At 44.6% G+C, this 23,033-nt stretch overlaps 1 protein-coding gene across 1 annotated transcript in view; it reads left to right on the top strand.

Moving 5' to 3' along the window:
• Positions 1 to 23,033, top strand: part of CSMD2 (CUB and Sushi multiple domains 2) — a gene marked incomplete at both ends in the record, with an annotated part of 507,564 nt that overhangs the window by 463,537 nt on the left and 20,994 nt on the right. The window contains 10 exon segments of the mRNA XM_084243387.1: positions 125 to 271; positions 2,665 to 2,853; positions 4,158 to 4,343; positions 5,088 to 5,282; positions 7,119 to 7,296; positions 8,217 to 8,273; positions 8,275 to 8,450; positions 12,473 to 12,646; positions 15,247 to 15,435; positions 20,067 to 20,240. Coding sequence (XP_084099513.1) covers positions 125 to 271; positions 2,665 to 2,853; positions 4,158 to 4,343; positions 5,088 to 5,282; positions 7,119 to 7,296; positions 8,217 to 8,273; positions 8,275 to 8,450; positions 12,473 to 12,646; positions 15,247 to 15,435; positions 20,067 to 20,240 — 1,665 coding nt within the window.

Below are 23,033 nucleotides of genomic sequence, written 5' to 3'. Positions count from 1 at the left end.
GACTGGGCTGCCTCTGAACAAGTTACCCAGCAATGGAGTAAGGGGGAAACAGAAAGTGGTTATCAAATCTGTTAGCTTGGCTGGCTGTGAGAGTCTGTAATCCTGTCTTGTGCTTTCACCCCAGGTCCCTCCGGACAGAGTGCTCTGCTGAAAGCCCTCAGTGGGAATTACTCAGCTCCTCTCGTTGTCACCAGCTCAAGTAACTCTGTGTACCTGCGCTGGTCATCTGATCATGCCTACAATCGGAAGGGTTTTAAGATTCGCTACTCAGGTGAGTAGAGCATAGAACTCACAAGAAGGACCACAGGCCCTAAATCCTTGAGTTTTTCACCCAAAACGCACAAGTAACCCACACCAGTGACAGAATATCCTCACCAAAGGTGGAATTCCTTCTTAGGGAATGGCAGCCTTCTCCTCCTCTAAATCTCTCACTCAGAAGTGTCCTTCATATTTCTGGAGGAGCCTTAGAACATTGGGGGACTGTGTTACCTATGACATTGAGATATTTCCCTGTAGCTTTCTACTTCCTCCTTTTTCTATTCTTTCCCCACTTTTTACCTCTCTCCTCTCTTTTGCTCATACTGCCGCCTGTGTCTTTTGAATAAGTTTATCTCCTATAATCTGATATTGCCTACAGGTGATCCTATCCCTAATACTGTTAATATGTTAATAAAAGTTCCTTAAAATTGAAAACCAGTAAGACTTGTGCCTCCAAGTGGCAAATGTTAGACAGGCAGCAAAGAATGGACCAGATTTGAAGTTCAGGAGACTCTTCTCTGCCCTGCAAGCCATACCGCAGAGGCAGAGGCAGAGGCAGAACAAGCCAGCCAGATGCCTGATCTGCAAGGAACACAGAAATATCCCTGGAAATGTAATGAGATGGAGAACATTGAATTGATCTGAACTCCCATTATGGGGATTACTGTCTGTGGTTGGAAAGGAAATGTGATAAGTTGCTCGGTGCCCATTTTGAAAGGGAGTTAGAGGGCCCCAAGAACAGCTGGCTGGACTCTGTACACAGGAGTCAGACATGAGTCCCTTCAAACCCAGGGGAGTCCACCATGCACCAGATCTTTTAAGGCCCTGACCCCTGGCTGTGCTTGGCCTGTGTTGCAAACCAATGTTGAACAAGCTTTTAGGGAATATCAGTTAGAAAAAATGTCGAATTATAGCCCACCCAACTTACTGCTCATCTCAGCCCATCTTTTCTTGGGGCCTCCCACTTGCGAGAGTAGCCTGGACTTAACCAGCCATTTGAGTAGTCTTCACCTTGGATATGGCTTCAAGGAAGAGCAAACTGGAAGAAGCTGATGGAGCCTGGTAGGAGAAGGACCATCTCAGAGTCCCTCTGCAAAGTCAATGCACTAAGGGGGGACACTGAATGTCTGCCACTTACTGAGCTGTTATTACACAAGTCACACAGCCTCTTTGGGCCTCAGTTTCCTCATGAGGACAAAGAAACCATAAGGCACCTCTCAGGGAGATCAGGCTGAATCCCTGGCTGCTGCTCTCACAAGTGGGAAAATCTAGCAACGTAGCAACGGTCCACCATGCTGGTGGCCAAAGTAGGAGCTTAAAGCCATTAAGGAGTTGCCCTCTCCTTGATGTTTGCAAAGACTAACCACATGTTTGGGGTAATGAGTCAGTTGTAATTACAGTGCATATGCCACATAGTAAGTGAATTAATGACATAGTAAAGCAATTACTCCTTAATTACAATACAGTAGACTTGGGTAGTTTCTGTGTGTGTCTATCACTGGCACTGTGTGTATTTTGTAACTGGGGTTCTTACTCTTGACTGAGGTAGATATCAACAGGATACAGGAGGCAAAGCAGGAGCGAAGAAGCACATCAGGCCAGGGCGGGAGGTACTAGAACGCCAGTTTCAACCAAGTGGGAGGACAGAGGGCCTCTGGGGAGCATGCACTGTAAGCCTGACACCCTAATCCTTCCTTAGCCCACCTGCCAAAGAGCCCCAGCAGGGACTCAAGCAAACGAAGGGGACAGCCCTGCTTGTTCTTTAGTCATCCTTTTGGGGGTCTCATAAAACCTCCCCTGAGGGTCCCTGGCAGGAGTTTATAATGCATGTCCCCTGAGGCTAAGATTTTGGTCTTTTTTCTTCATTGTTGTATCTCCAATATAGCACCTGGCACATGATAAACACTCAATATCTATTAAATGAATGAACAAGTTGAAGCCATTTGTTGGGAAGGAATTAAGGGGCTTAAGTTCTCATTGCTATAGGCCCTTTTTGTCTCCCTACCCCTGTCCCCCTCCACAACAGAAAGGGCCATTCATTGGGCACTGAATGCCTGCACTGGGCTGCAGGATTTACAAATACAACCCCCCTGAAGTGGGCATTACCAACGCAATGTACAGGCAAGCTAAGAGCTTCAGGGATTTGTCACAGGCGTGGAAAGGTCAGAAATGGGACCGGAGCACAAGCTGGGCTGCCTGGTATCCAAACCCACAGTCATATCCTTCTGGAACCAAGCCCATTGGGTTCTGTTTTCTGCACATCTTCATTCAGGATTCAAGAACCTGAACTTTACTGCGCAGCCAGTACAGCCTCTAGGCTGCGGATGGAAGAAGTGAGGGGTAGGGGTGTATCTAAGACCCTGTCTGTCTTCTTGTGCGTGTCCCCTGAGACTCGTCTTTGTTCAGCTCCTTACTGCAGCCTACCCAGGGCTCCCCTCCATGGCTTCCTTCTGGGCCAGACCAGCACCCAGCCCGGAGGCTCCATCCACTTCGGCTGCAACGCTGGCTACCGCTTGGTGGGACACAGCATGGCCATTTGTACCCGGCACCCCCAGGGCTACTACCTGTGGAGCGAGGCCATCCCTCTCTGCCAAGGTGAGAAGCAGGTGGCTCAGGTCCTACTCATGCTCACCTTGTTCCAGGACCAGTTACTCCCAAATGCAAGTTTCCTCATTGATCATTCATTCATTCTTTCAGTAAACCTGCATTGAAGGTCCTTATTATTTCTAGCCCTGGGAATATACATGTGCATATAGTAACTGTGTCTCTCTTTAGCTCTGGGAAATGCCCACTGAATTAATTCCATCTCCTCCACTTGTCCAGTTCTCTCTCTCTGGAACTCTGACCGGTTGGCTGTTGCACTCCTACATGTTGACCTCCTGCTTCCCTTTTTTTTTTCCCTCTCACTTTCTTTTTGGACTGTATTCTGAGAAAATCCCTTTATTCCATCTCCAGCCCTTCTACTTAATGTATATTTTGGCAATCATATTTTTAACTTCCTTGTTCTTTTATTGTTCTTTTTGCAAAGTGCTCTGTTCTTATTAATGCAATGTACACTTCATTTCTCAAGATGTTACTAATTGTAAACTTAAAGACTATGTGTCTTCTCTTTCTGGCATTGGCTCTGTTTCCTAAAGGAGACTTTTTATTTCATTTTTAACATTTTCTTTTGTGTGTGTGCATGCTGCTGCTTTTCTTCATCTGTATAGTTATCTTTGATTTGTATTTTTCCTGCTTTCTTGAGAAATAATTTACATACTTGGTTGTTCATATTTTAAAATAGAAGCTGCATTCATTTTTCCAGGTAGCAGATGTGAACTACTTTTGTTGTTATTATATACAGATGCCTCTTCCCTCTTGGTTTCTCCCCAGAGTAAGAAGTTGAGTATGTACTGAGATGGACAGGCAGGGGAGCAGAGAAGCCTTAAATCCAAGAATTAAAAGATCTTTACTCTGGGATGTCAGCTCCTACCTTAGCAGCCCTCATTTTCTCAAAAAAAAGAGTTATTTTTCTTTTTCTTCCCACAAGTGGAAAAGAAAACCCTCTCTGCAACTTTGTTTAGAGAACAGATGCCAGAATGCCTCTAAACTATATTTGTGGGAAGGGCTGGAGGGAAAACTGGTCTCACCCCAGAGCTCCTGCCCATATATTTTGGGCTGCAGCTTCTCAGCACCATTAAATCCATCAAGATAGCCTATCATGCATTTCACCTTCCGAAGTTTTATTTGAAATCTCCTCTGCTGGTGACCTTCCATTTTCCTTCTTGTGAGAATTTTTTCTTTTATTAGTCTTTACTGTATTTTTCTTAGGGCCTTCCTTGGAGAAGAAGAAAGATAAAAATATGTTCACAAAATTCATAGAACCAGGCATACTTATGACATTTTTTTCCCCTTGCTAGCTCTTTCCTGTGGGCTTCCTGAGGCCCCCAAGAACGGAATGGTGTTTGGCAAAGAGTACACAGTGGGGACCAAGGCTGTGTACAGCTGCAGTGAAGGCTACCACCTCCAGGAGGGCGCCGAAGCCACAGCAGAGTGTCTGGAGACGGGCCAGTGGAGCAACCGCAACGTCGCCCCCCAGTGTGTCCGTGAGTCCTCAGGCGGTGGGGGAAGGTGGAAGGAGGGGCTGAGTGAGCAGCTGAGAATATTCCTTCAAGGAGTGAGCTAAAAGCTCAATAATGAAAAATCTCTGCCTGTAGAGGTTGAGGATTCCGGGAGCAGAGTGGAGAGTGTCATCTACTTGGGCTCCCATAGAAATTGCTCTCCAAGCATTGAGAGCTCCTGATACCCAGAGACATTCCATAAATCATGACAGGCCTTAAGGATGACAGGTGCACTTCGTTGAAGATAGAAAAACTCTTGGAAGGTTTGCATGAATGGCCTTCAATAACCAGACTCTAAAGCAACAGAAGCACAGTTCCTGTCTAAGACCAAAGTTCCAAACTGGCAGCCTGATGGGCCATGCTCAGCCCAAAAATGCCAGCTTTATTAAATATTTTGCATTGCTTCCCAACATTTTAAAATCAGAAAATTTTATATAATCACATTTCGATCTTCTCTTGAAAAATAAAAATCAGACCAAATAGTACTTGTTGTCTCACTACAACAGTCAGCATTGATCAAGTACCGCCTTCCTGTATTGGCAGGTCGGCCCTCCCCACCTTGGCATAAACCCCACCAGCCCACTTCATGCATTCACAAGTCTGCCTTCAGACTGAAGGCTCTTGGGTTCATCATTACTGCCTACAGCTTCCCATCCCCTGCTCTGGACTCTTGCCGGTGTTTTCCACATTTAATCCACTGATCTCTGTCCCTACCCCTTGCCTTCTCAGCTGTGACCTGTCCGGATATCAGTAGCATCAGTGTGGAACATGGCCGGTGGAGGCTCATCTTTGAGACGCAGTACCAGTTCCAGGCCCAACTCATGCTTATCTGTGACCCCGGCTACTACTACACAGGCCAAAGGGTCATCCGCTGTCAGGCCAATGGCAAATGGAGCCTTGGGAACTCTATGCCCACCTGTCAAAGTAAGCAAGAGGGAACCGGGCAAGTTCACACAGTACCTCCTACCTGAACTGCCCACTATGTGTGTGGGGGGTGGGGAGCCCCTGGGATTGAACACTCTTCTGGAATCGGGAGCTGGAGAGAGGCCTACTTCTTTAAGAAAGTGCTTCTTAACATCTTGGCATCTTAATAAAAAGCTCCAGGAGGACACTCACTAATTTATTTGTTCAACATTCATGCCAGGTGTTATAGAGATGCAAAGATAAAAGTTTGTGGTTCCTGCCCCCAAGGAGTTTATAGTCTTCTGGAAAGGCAGACACAAACAATGATAATACAGTGTGGTGAACTCTGTAATTGGGGTGTGCAGGGGTTTGGGGGTTCGCACAAGGGCAGGACAACTACGTGTGTCTACCTCTCCTCCATTGAGAGTTGTTTTTCTTTGGTTCTTTAAGAAAATTTCAAAGATTAGGATCCCTGGGAAGCTACTCTGAGGCAGGTTTATGAGAGAATGATCTTGGGATCACCACTAGTGGAAGGAAGGAGAAGGAAGCAGGACTGGGAACAGGGAGAAGTTGAGTTCTGAGCAGTATGAGGGAAGGCCTCAGCTGGCCACTCAAGGATCTGATGGGACTCAGCACTGTCCCATGTTGGGGCCAGGAGTCTTTATACCTACGCACTGAGAAAACAGGGGTGCAGGCTGCCCTGAGTGTGACCCTAGGGGGCGGACTCCTGAACAAGAGTGATCTGAAGAGGACTAGCTGCTGAGGGTTATTTACCAGCAGCTGGGAAAAGTGTCCTTCAGTCCTAATGGGGGTATTTTGGGGGGCTCCCCCCAGCCTCCACCACCATCAAATAGTGGTCCTTGAACAACAAGAGTTTGAACTGTACGGGTCCACTTATGTGCATATAGACACCACACCAGAGGGAATAACAAAAAAGATTTCATGGCAATGGTTGCTTCAGATCAAGAAGAAAAGATATAGAAGCAGCAGTGCCAGAAAACAAACTGACCGTAGACGATCTGGCAGAAGGGCTCTGCTTATTCAAGACTAATAGGACTTCTTCTGTGATGTGGACCCTTCTATGTTATGGCCTTCTATGGCATGAAACTACAGCAACTGGTGGCAGAACGATTGGTACCCTTTTTAGAGAAAAGAAAAAGTCTAAAACTTAGACAGAAATTCAGAAATTCTGAGATATTTCCCTAAAGTTAGACCACGTGTGCCATCCTCTCCTGCCTCCCCTTTTGAGACTGTGTGGAGGAGTGGTGTCTTCCCCACGCCTGTCATCCGAGGTGCCGTCCTCACGTGCACACAAGTGCAGGCTCCACCTTGCAGCGTAGCCACATGTGCAGAACACGTAACATGTGACCTGCATACAAAGGGACGTCCTTTGTCAACCAGGGGCTATCTGCAATGCTCCGCTGAGGGGGAGTGTGAGGCTGCTGCTGGGCTCAGCAGAAAGGACCAAGAAATGTATTTGCAGTGTCTGCCCTGGACAGTAAGCAATGGCTCGCTGAGTCGCCGTCTTTCCAGTGGGCTGGCTTCTCACCAGGGTGCATTTCTGAACCACCTGAGTTTACTTAAAACTCACAGGCCTGGGTCCTGTCTCCAGATATTGTGGGCCCTGGGTCTGGAGTGCAGCCTAGTGAAGCTCCTCAGGTACTTCTGGTAACACCTTCAGTTGACTCACTGCCTCTGTGTGACACCACATAAGTTACCATCACCACCCAGGCCCCGGGCATCAGTCCCCTGAGGGTTCTGTTGAACAGGCCTTATTTTTGTCACTATTTTCGCACATCAGAAGCAGCACATGTCCTCCTTGGGACTGGCTTCCTGAGCATGTTGTGATCTTTTCAGTCATCTCCTGTGGAGAGCTCCCCATCCCGCCCAGTGGCCACCGCATTGGAACGCTGTCTGTCTACGGGGCCACGGCCATCTTCTCCTGCAATTCCGGGTACACACTGGTGGGCTCCAGGGTGCGGGAGTGCATGGCCAATGGGCTCTGGAGCGGCTCTGACGTCCGCTGCCTGGGTGAGTGCCTCCCCAGCCCACTTCCCACCTCAGGACAGGTCAGGCCTTTCCAAAGCTGGATCCAATCTTTGTTTTTGTGAAATTTCATTTTATTTTCTTAAACAGGATCAACTGACATGAGTATTATTAGTAGTAATCATTTAAACATTATGTGACAGCCCAAATAGTCTGAGGTGTCTGGCTTCTTTCACTTCACATAGCGTCCTTGAGATTCATCCAAGTTGCTCCCCGCTGTTTTGACATCAGTAGAGCTGCAGTCTCTTTATTTTTATATTGTATTATTTTCTATTGCGCTAACATTGGTTTGCAGCTCTCTATGTCAGTGAAGGGAATGGGTTCAAACCTCTTCAGATGTGTGTTACCACACTATCCCCACCCCCAAAGCACCCATAATCCTCTACCGTAGACTTCTGGGGGCCCCACCTTCCCTCCTCACACTCCTCACCATCCCTTTCTGATAGCTTCAATTCTACAGTCAGATTTCTAGAGTTTGTTTTGGTTTATTTTTTTCTGTTCCTTCATTTTCTTTCTTTATATTTCACACCTGAGTGAAATCATCTGGAATTTGTCTTTCTATTGGCTGACTTCACTTAGCATAATGCCCTCCACGTCCATCCACATTTCACAAACGCAGGACTTCACCTTCATGTAGACTGTGGGCCCTCCAGGGAGTAGATGTCCAAGAAATTCTGACTGGTGAGAAAAAGAAGCAGGGAGAAACCAGTGATGACATCATCTTACCCACCTACAGACCTGAACTCTAAAGCTCAGGGGTGGATGCAATTGGGGATGCACCCTTGGGCTTGGGTGCCCATTTCTACCATGTCTACAGGTCCTGAAGTCACTCTGGGTGGGCACTTGTAGGGGCAAACCATGACTGACTGGTCCTTTTCCTCTCCCCTGCCTCCCTGCACCTTTGCCAAGCCCCACCTCGTTATCTTTAGCACCCCTTTTGTTGACTGTCTTTTCTATACCCCAACTAAGCTGGACACTGTGGGACCCCCGAGCCCATCGTCAACGGGCACATCAATGGGGAGAACTACAGCTACCGGGGCAGCGTGGTGTACCAGTGCGATGCCGGCTTCCGCCTGATTGGCATGTCCGTGCGCATCTGCCAGCAGGATCACCACTGGTCGGGCAAGACCCCTTTCTGTGTGCGTAAGTATGTTGTCCCTCTCCCTAGTCATGAGCGCGGAGTCAGCATGGACTGTCTTCCCTGTTCTCTTCTTAGGTTAGCGCCAGGATTTTGTAGATTTTCGTTAATTTTTCAAAGAAGCAATCATTGGACCTATTGTTCTCAGTTTTCCACATCATTAATCATACCTTTTTCTTTTCCTTCCTTGTAATTTCTTATGAGCTAATTTTTTTGTTCATTTTCTAATTTTTTTACTCGGGAATGTAATTCACTTATTTTCAGTCTCTCATTTTTATTCTTTGTTATCGATATATGTGTTTAAGGCTGTGAAATGTCTCCTGATCGCTGCTGGAATTGTATTCCATAAATTATAAAAATTAATGTTTTGTTACTTATTAGATATAATGTAATTTTGTTATTAATTTTTCCCTTTCACGTAAAAGTTTTTGAGTAGAAGAGTGGTTTATTTATTTCCAGGCAGAAGGGCCTTTGTAATTTTTATTCTGTTATGGAATTCTAATTTCATTGTACTATACATAATATTTCTACTTCATGGAATTTAATGAATGTTTTCTTTGTTGCCTAATATTTAAGAAGAAAGGGTATTAGGGTAGTAAGTTCTATAAATAGTCATAAGATACGCCTTACTGATTACATTGTCTATATCTTCTTGTGTGCTGATTCATTTTTTTGTCTACTTGAGCTGTTTGCTTAGGAGATATACTTTTAAGTTTTCTATTATTAGTGTATTAATATCTTTTTTCCTTGAATTTCTATGGTTTCTGTACATAAAGGTAATTGCTGTGTTATTTGGCACACAGATATTCCAAGGTATTATATTTCATAGCAAATTGTTATTTGACCTTTAAAATATATTATCACTTTTATTTTTTTTTAAGATTTATTTATTTATGCACACATGAGCTGGAGTACAGGCCAGAGGTGTGTGTGGAGTGGGGGCGTGAGAGGATTCACCAGAGACAGAGCGGGGAACAGAACAGGAAGACTGACTGAAATACACTGCTGAGGGGAGCAGCGGGTGAGACAGGAGAGGTCTGCTGCACCATGTGGGTTTCTTTCTGGCCAGCTGGGTATCACACTCATGCTGTAGAGGCTGCAGATTGCTTCATAGTGTGGCGCTTAACCCCTTGTACCACCAGGGAGGCCCTATATTGTCACCTTCAATATTTTTTTAGCATGAATTGCACTGTGCCTGATATTTGGCCAACAACCCCTTCTTTCATCTTTTTTCCATTGGCCTTGTATACCTTTAACCTTTCATTTATTTTAGCCATCCTGAATCACTCTCACATAAAGCATAGAGTTAAATCTTGCCATGTGAAGCAGTTTGAAAATCTTTTTTCTTTAATGGGTTAATTCAACTCATTCACATATCCTGATGTGACTTATGCTTGGTCTTAATCCTGTCATGTTTTATGTAATCATTATAGATTCAAAATTATATTATTTATTTCTCTGTATTATGTATTTTCTTTGCCTTTTTCCATTTATTTTAGTGTTTAAAAAAGTTTGTATTTTTGGTTGTATTGTACAAAGCAGTACAATTCAAGCTAGAAATTATTAAAAGTGAAAATACTTCTAAAAGCTAAAACCACAATTTCCATTTAGATATAATAGCTGTGAATATCCATGTACAAATTTCACAGCCACTGCCTTTATAAAGCAAAAACTATTGGAAATTCAAGGAAAAATAGCAGCATACTAAAACTAAAAAGCTTTAAAACACCTCTCAAAACACAAGTCAAGTGGACAAAAATATAAGCACACCAAAAACAAACAGTATTTTGTATTTATAGCAGTTTAAGGTCATTAGCCCCAATATTTTCTTATTTAATTTTTTTGTCTAGTTTATCATTTTTAATAGCATCCTTTAACTTCCCCCTATTGACTGTGCAACAATCAGTGAGCTGATTCTACTTTCCTTTCTCACTTGTCCATTTCAGTTATGTTATTTCCACTTTGTCAAAACACAAAACATTTATTATAGGGTTGGCATTTCTCTACCCTTTCCCCTACTGTGCTTTTATTCCTACATCTACAGTCAAATATACTAAGAGCTCAAAAATGCTGCTGATTTTTCCCAGTTATCTCGTAGTTAGGTCAAGCTCAGTCTCCCCTTTATAGCATGTACCAGCCAGGGTTCTCCAGAGAAGCAGAGCTAGCTGGGGTGTCCAGCATCTCCTGAGACTCTGTGGTTTCTATGACACCGTCCCCGACCCGTCCAGCCTTGTTTTCTCCTTTGCTGACCACCCCCTTGGTGCCCTTTGCAGGCATTTTGGTCAGTGCACCCTTCATAAGGTGGTTCTCCCAAAGGTTTGTACCAGTGGTTTCTAACCTTTGGGGAGGGAATCCTGACATTTGGTGAATCTGAGAGTGATGGACTCTCTCCCACACTGATTATAGACACCCAGTGTCTTACATATCATTTCAGTGGGTTCACAGAACCTGTGAAGTTTATCTCTACCCTCCCACCACCTCACTGACCTGTCAGAGTCCTACCCTTGAGCCCCAGCTCACATAGCATGCCACTTCCTCTGGGGAACCCTCCTTGCCCCATGTCCTCTCCCCCAGGAGGGTAGACGCTCACCTCATTCTTGGCGCCAATGCTCTGTATCCTAATAGTCTGCGCCTCTGTCTGCTCTCCAACTAGACTGTGATGTGAGCTCCCTGAGGTCAGAGCCCATATCACATTCCTGCTTGTAATCATCAGTGCACAGCAGAGCACCATGCACAGAGAAAGCACTCAATAATAGTTAATGAAAAGCAATGCATTAACCTACCTTCAGGGCAACCCTGTTAATGTGGATTGAAATCCTTGCAGATATAGAAACTGAGACTCAGATGCGTTGCCCAAAGTAAGTAAAGGGCAGAGCAGAGTTGGAAATCCTGGTCTGTTGACCTTCACAGCCCATTCGCACCCAACAACACCAGGCTTCCTTGCACCCCTGTAGTCCACCAACAGCATGTTTCCTGCTCCACCCAGCTCTGCACAAAAGAGAACTGACAGACAGCAGAACTAGCCACAGCAAAAATTGGGTCCTGCCTCCTCTTACTCCCCCAAGCCCTCCATACCATTGGGGTTTGGGGTGGGTCCTCAGGGAACTAACTGTTAAGCTAATAGAGTACCCCAGTGGTCTTCAACCTCACAACTAAAATCCAGAGCCAAGGAAGAGGTCTGGCAGAAACATTGAGGGGGATTTCAATCCAAAGAGAGGAGGGTGCCCACAGCTACTCAATAGGACCGAGGACAAGAGCAAAGCAGAAGCCCAGGCACGCAGCCATTCCTGCGCTCACTCACTAGTTGGTTCACTCAGAAATATTTACCTAGCTATTCCTATATGTCAGGTACCAAGGACATGGTGAGAAACAAAGCAAAACCCGTGGAACTTACATTCAGGCAAAGGGAGAGAAGCAATGAGCCAATGAAGAAGTGCATGTCAAGTGTGTTCACAGCTTGGAGGAAAGCCGAGTGGGGCGAGGTAGCTGGGAGGTCATTCACTAGGGCGCAAGGGAAGGCCTTGTTGATATGGCGACATTGAGGAGAGACCTGAGGATATGAGGGCAGAAGTCAAGGGGTGTCCCACAGTGAGGAGAGCAAATGCAAAGGCCTGGAGCAGGAACTGAGACTTGGTGACTATCGACTGTGGCTCTGTGTGAAGATTGGCCCAGGGGCCAGGATGGATCCGAATCACCTAAAGGGTGGTCGTCAGTGTGTTGAGTGATGAAGAGTGGAGACGGGGAGCCAAAGGGGAGAGGAAATGAGCACCTGGATGACAGAGAATTGCAGTGGCCTATGGGGAGTTATAAACTGATTTCTCTCAGGTTGTCCGGGCTCTAGACCTGCCTTCAAGGAAGAAGGAATATCCTATGATGATTTCAGGAAATAAAAAGCTTTGCTGCACAAGAGACTAAAGTGAGACTTAGTCTGCACTGGTGGGCCTGGGAAATGCCAAGTGGAGAAGATGATGGACTTTGGGGGGTGTAGATTAACAGGAGGGCTTACCATCTTCTATTTCGGTTACAGCAATTACCTGTGGGCACCCAGGCAACCCGATCAATGGCCTCACTCAGGGCAACCAGTTTAACCTCAACGATGTGGTCAAGTTTGTTTGCAATCCCGGGTATGTGGCCGAGGGAGCTGCTCGGTCCCAGTGCCTGGCCAGTGGGCAGTGGAGTGACACGCTGCCCACCTGCAGAAGTGAGTCACCTCCTCCCGTTCCCCACCCCCTTGACAGCTCCACATCTGGGGCCCTGTAACCAACAAGCAGAAGCCAGTGAATTCAATCCCGGAGTGGTTTTCACTCAGAGAAAACTGAGGGCAGAGAAGGGTCAGAAATGGCACTTTCTCACCCCCTAGAGACAGCCATGTAAGATCTCACCATTGCTTATGTGAAAAAAGCTAACAAAGTTTCATCTTACAGAACAGAAATGGAAAACAATCTTGTTTATGTTTCATATGACAAATGATTTGTCTCTCAGAGCCACCCTCTTAATGAAAGACAAAAAGCAAAAGTATTAAAATGAAAATTAAAAAGCTAAGCATCTAGGGGCTGAGGTAAGGGCATGGGGAAGAAAAGAAATCAAGAAATTGAGACAGATTCTGCAGAGGCTATTCCTTGCCCTTCTGAACTACTTAGGAGGTAGCGTCTCAAGCGTCTCAAGCTGTTCCCAGCAGTGCAGGACAAATGGAGCCCAAGGCCTCTTAACAAGAATGGTCTGACAGGCTCGTTGGCATTTGAGTGGAGAGGTTGTGTGGGCCCAGCAGTTGTTCAGTCTTCGTAGTCATGAGAACGGAGATGCCTGAGGACAATGGCTCCTCGTTGCTGTACTTGGGGGTGCACGGCGATTGTCCATGCAGTAAATCCCAGGTCATTTGTGACATATTAAAGAATAAAAGTTTTCAGGCGATTTTATTTAATAAATCAAGATACATTCACAACTAATGCTAAAATAGGACTCTCTGTTAACTTTTCAAGATGCCCCTTTGAGTGAGAGAAGGTTCCAGAGAACCCAAGGAAAATTGCCCTGATCTTGTGTTATACTTTCCTTCCATCATTTATTTGGGCAGAAAAAGTTGACACTGCTGCTTTGTAGAGTTTCATCCCATATCACCTTCTCCTCAAGTCCTATGTTCCCTCTCCCCAGCAGAAGATCTGAATTCTCCAGTAACTTCTGCCCCCTGCCCCACCAGCCTTTTCCAAGGGAAAAGTGCTCAAGAGTGGTCTCAGAACCAGGGGCCAGGGTACAATCGTTAGAAATCATGGCTTCTGGTCCTGCTCCCCACCCTCCCCTTCCCTGCAGGACAGGGATGATCTAAAATGCAAATCAGATCAAGTCACTCCCTGTCTAAACAGCTTCCCCAGATTTCCTCCGAGGGGAAGCTGAGGCTCCACTGGGGGAGCCTCCCCATTGCTCTGCCCCAGCCTCACATCTTCACCAGGCCCTGCCTCACTGAACCTCACCCTCTTCCTCGCACGCCCTGGCCTGCACACCGCAGCACACTCACCATCTGCACAAATGCTTTCCTCTCTGGCCCCCTCAACAAACTCCTTTGTCTGGGTGAATCTTAGCCACACAGAGTCAGCTTAAAGTTTGCTTTTTCTGGGAAACCTTTCCTGCCCCCCTCCCCCCCGCCTCCCCCGCATGGGGCTAGATGCTGTGCTTTGTGCTTCCAGAACATTCTCTGTCAGAGCACTTACCAAACAGGAGGATTCCTTGTCTGTCCTTGTCTCTCCAGACCTGCAGTTCTCAATTGTAGACTTTCCTGTGCCCACTGTCCCCATAGGGAACCCATATCTGGAGATGTTTTGGATTGTCAGAACTGAAGGTGTCTATTGGCATCCAGTGGGTAAAGGCCACAGTTGCTGTTACACATCCTCCAATGAACAGGACCACCCCTACCACAAAGAGTTAACAACCTAAAATGTCCACAGTGCCTAGGTGGAGAAGCCCTTCTTAGGGTGTAAACGGCATGGTATCCTAACTGCCCAGCACAGTGACTTTACACAGTATATATATATCGCTATCGAGAGATCTCACAATAAATATTGTGAATGAATAAATGCAAGTTACTTGGTTTGTAACACCAATCTCTCTGAGCCTCCAAGAGGCTCATCAAAGGTAAAAATATGTTACACTGTAAAAGCCTATCAAAGATTCAGAATACCTGCCCCATAAGATAATGGATGTGAGTGTTTTGAAAGCAAAAGTACTCATCCCGAGTGAGGAATGATATTGTCATTACTCTCAAATAGCTTTCTGATTTTCAGCTAAGCTGCTTTGGAAACACTTTAACATTTAAAAGTCGTATTTGTCTTCCAGAATACTCATCTCCCCCTGAAATACTCATAGAAGTGATCAAAACCGTTTCCAAAGAGCCCTGTTCAAGGCCAGGCTCAGACGCTTGGCTTCACAATTAACGTGCTGTGCTGGGGGAGGCTGTGGAGCTGGGCACCAGCACAGAGGCAGGCATTTGTGCCCCCAGGGGACTCATGTACACAAACAAATCACGGTGTAGGCTGATAAGATCATCAATAGAGGTTCGTACAAGGGAACACAGAGAGGGAGAGGTTAACCATCCCGGGAGGAGGAGGGGAGGCATTTCTAAGCAGGTGATGTCTGAGAGAGACAGAATCCCTTAACCAGGAGATCAAAGTTAAGGGGGAGGATCCCACCTCAGACAGGATCTGCTTTGAGTTGCCTATTACCATGTCTGTTTAGACTCCCAAATTCTCATTTAAAAGCAGATAAAATCCTCACGTCCAGGTCTCTGCATCTAATTGCCCTGTTCCTTCACAGTTATCAACTGTACGGATCCCGGACACCAAGAAAACAGCGTTCGTCAAGTCCATGCCAGCGGCCCGCACAGGTTCAGCTTTGGCACCACTGTGTCTTACCAATGCAACCATGGCTTCTACCTCCTGGGCACGCCGGTGCTCACCTGCCAGGGAGACAGCACGTGGGACCGTCCTCACCCTCAGTGTCTCTGTAAGTAGCTGCCATTGACTCAGGGGTCACCCATGCAAACCGACAGGATCTACATGCCAAAGAACTGCCCTTCCCTGTGCATGTGCATGTGTGTCTGTGCACATTCACAGTGACAGTCACTCAGCTGCTCCTTGCCTGTTGGAGTTCTTGCTGGGCCCCTGCTGGCGAGTCTCCATACCAGTTCATACACAGTCTCTCTTCCCAGCTGGAGGCCTGTTTCCTTTCCTCTCTAGTACAGCCACCAAGCTTATACCCTTCAGGGCTCCCTTCCTCTTTTGCTTTTCCAGAAAGGGAACACATAAACCCTTTTCTAGAAGGGACTGAAGCAGAAATGACATAGACTCTAAAGGCAGCCAAGCCTGGATTTGAATCCTGGCTTTGCCACTACAAAGTTGTGTGGTTTGAGAGAAGTCCATTAACCTGTTAGAGCCTCCACTTTTTGAGGCACTGCCAAACTATTGTCCAGGTAGTTGCACCATGTTATGTTCCCATCAACAGCCTGAGAGGGTTCTGATTTCTCCACAAAAGTTATTATCATCTTGTTATTTTCATTATAGACATTCTGAAGGGTGTGAAGTGGTATCTTGTCCATTTCCTTGCCAACTTTTTAGGTTGGGTTGATTGTATTGTTGAGTTTTAACAGTTCTTTATTTATTATGGCTACTGCATCCCTACCAGATATATGATTTGCAAACATTTTCTCCCATTCTGTGGACTATATTTTCACTTTCTGGATAATGTCTTTTGATGCATGAAAGTTTTGATTTTAATCAAATCCAATGTATCTATTTTTTCTTATATTGCTTGTGTTTTTGGTGGAATATTTAAGAAACTAATTGCCTAATCCAATGCTATCCAAGAGCATGTCATCTCTCATACTCATAGTTTTGCTTCTACCTTTCCAACCTAGATGTCTTTTATTTCTTTTTCTTACTTAATTGCCCCAGTCAGAACTTCTAGCACATGTCAATTAGAAGTGGCAAGTACACGCATCCTTGTCTTGTTCCTGGTCTTCAGAGAATAACTCAGTCTTTCAAATTATATTATAACAAGTATGACATTGGCTGGGTTTTTCATACATCCCCTTCTGTTCCTAGTTTGTTGAACATTTTTATCATGAAAGGATGCTGGATTTTGTCAAATACTTTTTTATGTTTCTATTGAGAGGAGCATGTGGTCTTTTTTCTTCATTCTATTAATGTGGTGTATTGCAATGATTACTGTTCAGATGTGGAACCACTCGTGTTCCAGGAACAAATCATGCTTCATCACAGTGTAATCCTTTTAATAATAAAAAAACCAAATCCAGTAGCCTTACTGTATCTTGTATCTTGTTGAAGATTTTTACAACTATGTTCATTAGGGATATTTGTCTGTCATTTTCCTTCCTTGTAATGGCATTAGCTTTGGTATCAGGATAATAATGGCCTCATATCAATAGAATGAGTCAGAAATTGTCCCTCTTCTATTTTTAGGAATAGTTTGAGTAATATAAGTGTTTCTTCTTTTAACATTTGGTAGAATTCAACAATGAAGTCCTTTGGTCCTAGGCTTTTTTTATGCTAAAAGTTTTTTGATTATTGATATTTTCTCTTTATCATTCTATTCAGATATTCCATTTTTTAAATAATATATTTTATTTTTAGTGTATTTTTAAGTTCGTAGCAAAATTGAGTGGAAGGTACAGATAACTGCTATATACTCCCTACCCCACTCACACACAATCTCTGCCACTCTCAATATCCTGTACCACATGGTACACCTGTTACAGTCAAAGAATCTATGTTAACACATCATCACCCGAGGTCCATCACTTACACGAGGGTTTATTACTGGTGTTGTATATCCCACAATTCTTCTTGAGTCAATTTTTGTAGTTTGTATATTTCTAGATCATCTAATACAAGTTTTTATATTTTCCTATAATAGTTTTTATACCTTTGAGGTTAGTTGGTAGTATTGTCCTGCTTTCATTCCTGATTTTAGTAAATCTGAATATATCTGTCTCTCTGTCCACCCCCCTCCATCCCCTCTCCCTCTCGCTGTAAAATTAGCAACCAGAGTATATCCTATGTTTTATTTCCTTCCTGTGGTTTGTTCTTTTAGAGGAAGAAGTCAACAATAATAATGTTTGTGACAAAAGATAAAACAATGACAGCACCATTTGGCTGCTGTGGATAAGGAAGAACAAGTAAAGAACATATGATAACAGTGGAGACACAGCTTACATTCAGTGTATATTTGCATAAAAATCAAGGAGAAGGAGAAGAAAGGGAAGAATAGCTGCTGTAGCATTTCCCATTTTGTCAATATAAAAAAATCTTTAGAATGTTTTGAATATTCATGTCTACCATGAATACCAATAATGGCAAAAGGCGGAGGGAGGAATGGAGATCTATTGGAGCAAAGATTTATATATGATTGAAATTAAGTTGGTATTAATCCAAACTACCCAACTAAGGCATTTCTAAATTCCTGACCCATATAAATGCTAAGTAATAATAAATATTTATTATTATCTGAGCTTTGGGGCAATTAGCTACATAGCAATAAATAACTAATGCAAGTGGTGTGCTGTACAGCCAGGTCAATGAGCTTTGGCTCCTGGGCCAGTCCAGCCTCTGGCCTATTTCTATATGACCCTTGAACTAGGAATGAATTTTTTTTTCTTTTTATTGGGGTAAGATTAGTTTACAACACTGTATAGTTTCAAATGTACAGTTTCTCACCTCAAAATCTGTGTTGTCATACCATGCCTGCTCTCAAATGTCCAACCACTTTTCCCCATCAAGCCGTTCCCTTTCCTTGTCTCCCACTGGTAACCACCACCGGGTTGACAAAGTCGAAGCATTTGTGTTGGTTTTTGCTGTGTCTGTTAAGAATGACGCTTTATGTTTTTAAAATATTGTAGAAAAACAAACAACGACAAAAGAATATGCAGCAGACTGTATGTCACCCTCAAAGCCTAAAATGTTGCCACCTGGCCCCTTACAAAGCAAAGGGCTACTGTATTCAATGATAATGAATGAACTGCCACACACAGTATCAGCAAATCTCAGACATAATGTTGAGTAAAAGAAGCCAAATGTAAATGAATATGTACTGTTCAAATCCATGTATATAAAATTCAAAAGCAGGCAAACCAATTAAGGGCATATGAAGTTGACAGTGTTTGACTTTGGGTAAGGGTCATCATAGGAGAGGGTATGAGGGGACTTCTGAGGTACTTGTGATGCTGTTTCCTCACCCGGGTGGTGGCTGCATACGCGCATTCACTCTCTGATAATTCATGACACTGTACTTACAATTACTGTGTTTTTCTATGTGTATGTTCTATTTCCATTACAAATTAATTTATCTGAACAATCCCTAGAGAGTTCAAATTGAACAGTTTGTAGAAGCCCAGAAATTTCTAATAAACAATCACAGAATCGTTTAAATTATAATTGGAGACACCGTTCCTTTCAGAAGAAGAGAACTCGTTGGTAGCATTTAAAGAACATTGTACAAGGGAGTTCGTATGGCCTCAGGAGTTCTACCCACCTGGTTTTGAGAACGGATTCATTCTAGTGATGAGAAGGTCTGTGACCTCGGGGAAGTTCCTTTTCCACACCATGCCTCATTTTCCTCCTCAGTAGATGGAGCAAAAGATGGCGCCTGCCTCATGGAGTTGTTTTAAGGAAGAAATAGCATAATCCTTGACACTCACTCTATGTTATCTCTTGCTATCTAAAAAGTTGTCTTGAAACTTAATGGCATAACAAAGAAACTATTTTCTCATAATTCTGCAGGTCAGGTCAGGCCTTAGTAAGTGTAGTAGTCAGAGTTCTGCAGAGAGACAGAACCAGTTACATTTTGGTGTTTCCAGTGAGGGGGGCAATTTAGGGGATAAGCTATGTGAATCTCTGCAGGATACTGGCCCAGGGCCTCCCCTGGTGGCACAGCAGTTGAGCGCTGGGCTGCGAAGATGCCCGCAGCGCCGGTTCAATCCCCGGCCACCGGCGAGGGTCCCACATGGCGCACAGACCTCTTCTACCATGCTTGCTGCTCCCCTCAGCAGTGTATATTGTCGGTCTGCCTGCTCTGCTCCCTGCTCTGGCTCTGGTGAATTCTCTCACCCTCCCGCACTTCTGACTGTACCCAGTGCTTGTATAAATAAAATTAATAAATCAAAAGATACTGGCCCAAATTCTGGAAACTGTGATGAGGATAAAAGTCCTAGGATAACGGGTCCCCATTTTGTCTTAGGTACCCTGCATGCATCACCTTTCTGCCAGGGACATCTTGGTGTGTGCTTTGGCAGTGAGGAAGCAGGGAGAGGTGAGCCCAAGAAGCAAAAAAGAAAAGAAATGAATCCTATTGTGTACTTACATGCTGGGAAGTTCCACACATACTATCTCATTTGTATCTAAGACAGCAGGTATTATTCTCCACTTCACAGCTAGGAAAGTGGACAGTGAGGTGGGTCGGCATCCATTGCCAGGTGTATGGGCCAGCAGGAAGTTTGCTTCAACAGATACCTGGGGGTTTTCTTCTTCTCAGCCTATTGTTACAAAAAAAACCTAGCATGTGTCCTGTGATGATGCTCCATCCCTGTGCAAAGCCGCTGAAATGTTTGCTCTTCCCTGCAGTGGTGTCCTGCGGCCATCCGGGCTCTCCACCCTATTCCCAGATGTCCGGGGACAGCTACACCGTGGGGGCAGTCGTGCGTTACAGTTGTACTGGCAAGCGGACTCTGGTGGGAAACGCCACCCGCATGTGTGGGCTGGATGGACACTGGACCGGCTCCCTCCCCCACTGCTCAGGTACGGGGCTGGTGTCTGGGAGAGGGCTTCGGTTGGACACTTGTCTGAGCTCCCACTGGCTGATGCCACGGGGTGGGAGGCAGACCTTTGGAACCTCATCCCATCCTCAAAGGTAGAGAGCACAGCTATCAGAGGTCCTCCCTGCTCCCAGGCATTAGTCCTTGGTCATCTGCACCCAACTTCATCCTCTCAGTCAACTCAGCCAAGAGACTGCAAAACTAGGAAGGACACAATTTTATGAGGTCACCCTGTGGCCAGAGTCCTAGGCACACACTTGTTTTTCGTTGAGTTCCTGGGACGACCCAAGCCTGCTCCTTTGTTCTTTCTTTCCCTGCTGGGGGCTCTGAGGTCCCAGCCTGCTTCCCTTTACTGCCTATCACTGCCTCCTCTCTTTGTCTTGTGTCCTGGCTCCCTGTGGAATGTAGTTCTCCTCAACTGCCCTGATACACTAGTCCCTAGATTTTTCTTTTTTTTTAATTTTTATATTATTCTATATATTTTTACATCATTTTTCATTTTTGCCTGTGTATGCATTTTCATCTTGGTTATAGTCTCCATACAATTCCCGCCCCCCCTTATTTTGACCGTAATCCCTCCTACCCCCACCCCCGCCCCGTAGTATGTAAACCAGAGACATACTGGTCCCTAGACTTTTCTATTAATAAATTTTTTTACTGTTAATCTCTATGAGGACACTGACAAATGTTATCAAAATAGCAAATGTAGGGAACAATATGTCCATTATGTCCAAACCATAAATCCACCTGGAATGTCATAACAGAACAAAATATTTGAAATGGAGTTATCCCACCAATGTCAGTGCTAAAACCACCAAGCAAAAATAATAGCACCCCACACAGCTTTGCCTTCTTTGAGGTGAACCTGCCTGGCTCCAGAAGGGATCCTATATGGTATGTCAGACCCAAGAGGGCAGCTGCTCACATAGCTTGACGATCCTTAAAGAACTCACCTTGGCATTGAAATTAACCTCCATCCCTTCCCATACCAGATCTCAGGATCTTGATCTCCTCCTAATCTAGAAGCCTTCTTCTTCTTGATGTGGGACCTCACCCACAAGACATGCAGCTGTTCTTGATTTGAGATGCCCAGATGAACCTGTCTCCCATAATTTAGGACACTGCCAGAATATTGAACAAGATATTAGTTAGGTCTCCCCAGAAAGGAGAAATTCCCAAAGTACTGACTGCTGTTTAAAAGGACCATTGGCTGCCCAGGACAACTCCAGATACATTGCTCTATATTTCCACCAAGTCTGTGACTCCTCACCCCTATTAATCTCATTAATCACCCATTTTGTGAACTGGGCAGGACTATGTATGAACCACGGGGACTTCTTTAGCCCCAACTGGAGGAAGGTCTGTTAACAGCCTCTAACTTAGTAAAAGTGACTTGGGGAGGATGACATGGAGGACAAAAGTCATGTATATCAAGGCCTCCTGAGTTTACCCACAGTGCAAGTTCCCACAGGAAGAGGCATTCCAGAAGAAAGGCATGCATTTCCCAGCCTAATGCCCATTCTAGCATGCATTCACCCCAGTTTCTTCCATGAATAATCCCATTACATAAAGTTCTTCTGTAGATGTCTCTCTAGGATAGTGAGCTGATGGTGTTCTTAACATCTATTTGATCTATTTTGATGACCTAATTCTCCACAAGAAAGGGAAATGCAGGATAGAGGAGAAAAAAACCTGAAAGTCTTGAGCACCTCCCACCCAACTACATTGTCATTCACTTGAGCCAAAGACCAGAATCCAAAGTGTTTTCCGCAAAACTGTAACTTCCTTTCTCTGGAATTATATTAGTGAAGACAGGAAATGACCTGGAAATATTACAGAACAAAATCTTGTGTAGGACAGAGAACTAGGCTAGAAAAACCTCCAAAATCCTTCCAACTGTGAGATTTCATAATTTTGTGATTTCCTAGGCACTAGTCCTCCATAAAGAAAGGACGATTCCTTGGTCACATCAAAGATGCAGGGGAGACTAGAAACAAGTTGATACCTTGGGAACATGAAAAAGTAAGAAGCAAGAAAGAACCCTTCAGGAACACAAGCCCATTCATTAGGTGGCGTGTTGTATTCAGCTATTGATAGTTTATCCATGATCATGAAAATTCTGAAGAATAGTTAAGTTCATTCACCCCACGTCTCCATCAACAATGACAGACATTTAGGAGATGAGACCCATGGCAGTGACTTTCTGGAGACCTCTGAGGACAGGCTTAGAAGATCTATAAATACTAAGGCTGAGAATGAATGAATCTTAAATGCCTTAGATAAGGAAATGGGAGGCAAGAAGAATAGGAGATGAGGAAGCACAGCTAAGTGCACACTAGTAAGAATATTAATCCTCTTCCTGAAACTTTCAGATATCTTCTTTTGCAATAACATCTCCTGCCAGTGCCAGGAATAGATATTCTAGAGTTCTAGAATCAGTTTTTTGAACCTCATTCTGTATAGTCAGTTCACCTGATGCATAACAAAAGTCTCTGAGTCCTTGAGTCCTAAGTCTTGGGGCCATCAAGGACATGCAGAGATGGCTGCCATTTGAGATATACTTGGGCAAGTTCACTGCCCACCTCTGCAGCGTGGTCATCATGCAGCTACCCCTCTTCAGTAAAGAGTCAGCAGTTGCCATCTGCCCTACAAGACACTATTCTGTACCAAACTCCCTTTGTCATTAAAACTGAAGTCTTGCATACTGCAATGGAAGCCATTCTGTCAGATAAGCCTCCAAGTCTAGAGATGGTTGGTGGTTGATCATTGTTAAGAT

Source organism: Talpa europaea (assembly GCF_964194135.1).
Source record: "Talpa europaea genome assembly, chromosome: 9".
Lineage (NCBI taxonomy): Eukaryota > Metazoa > Chordata > Mammalia > Eulipotyphla > Talpidae > Talpa > Talpa europaea.
The sequence above is the reverse complement of the archived record's forward strand: the minus strand, read 5'-3'. Positions and strand labels throughout refer to the sequence as shown.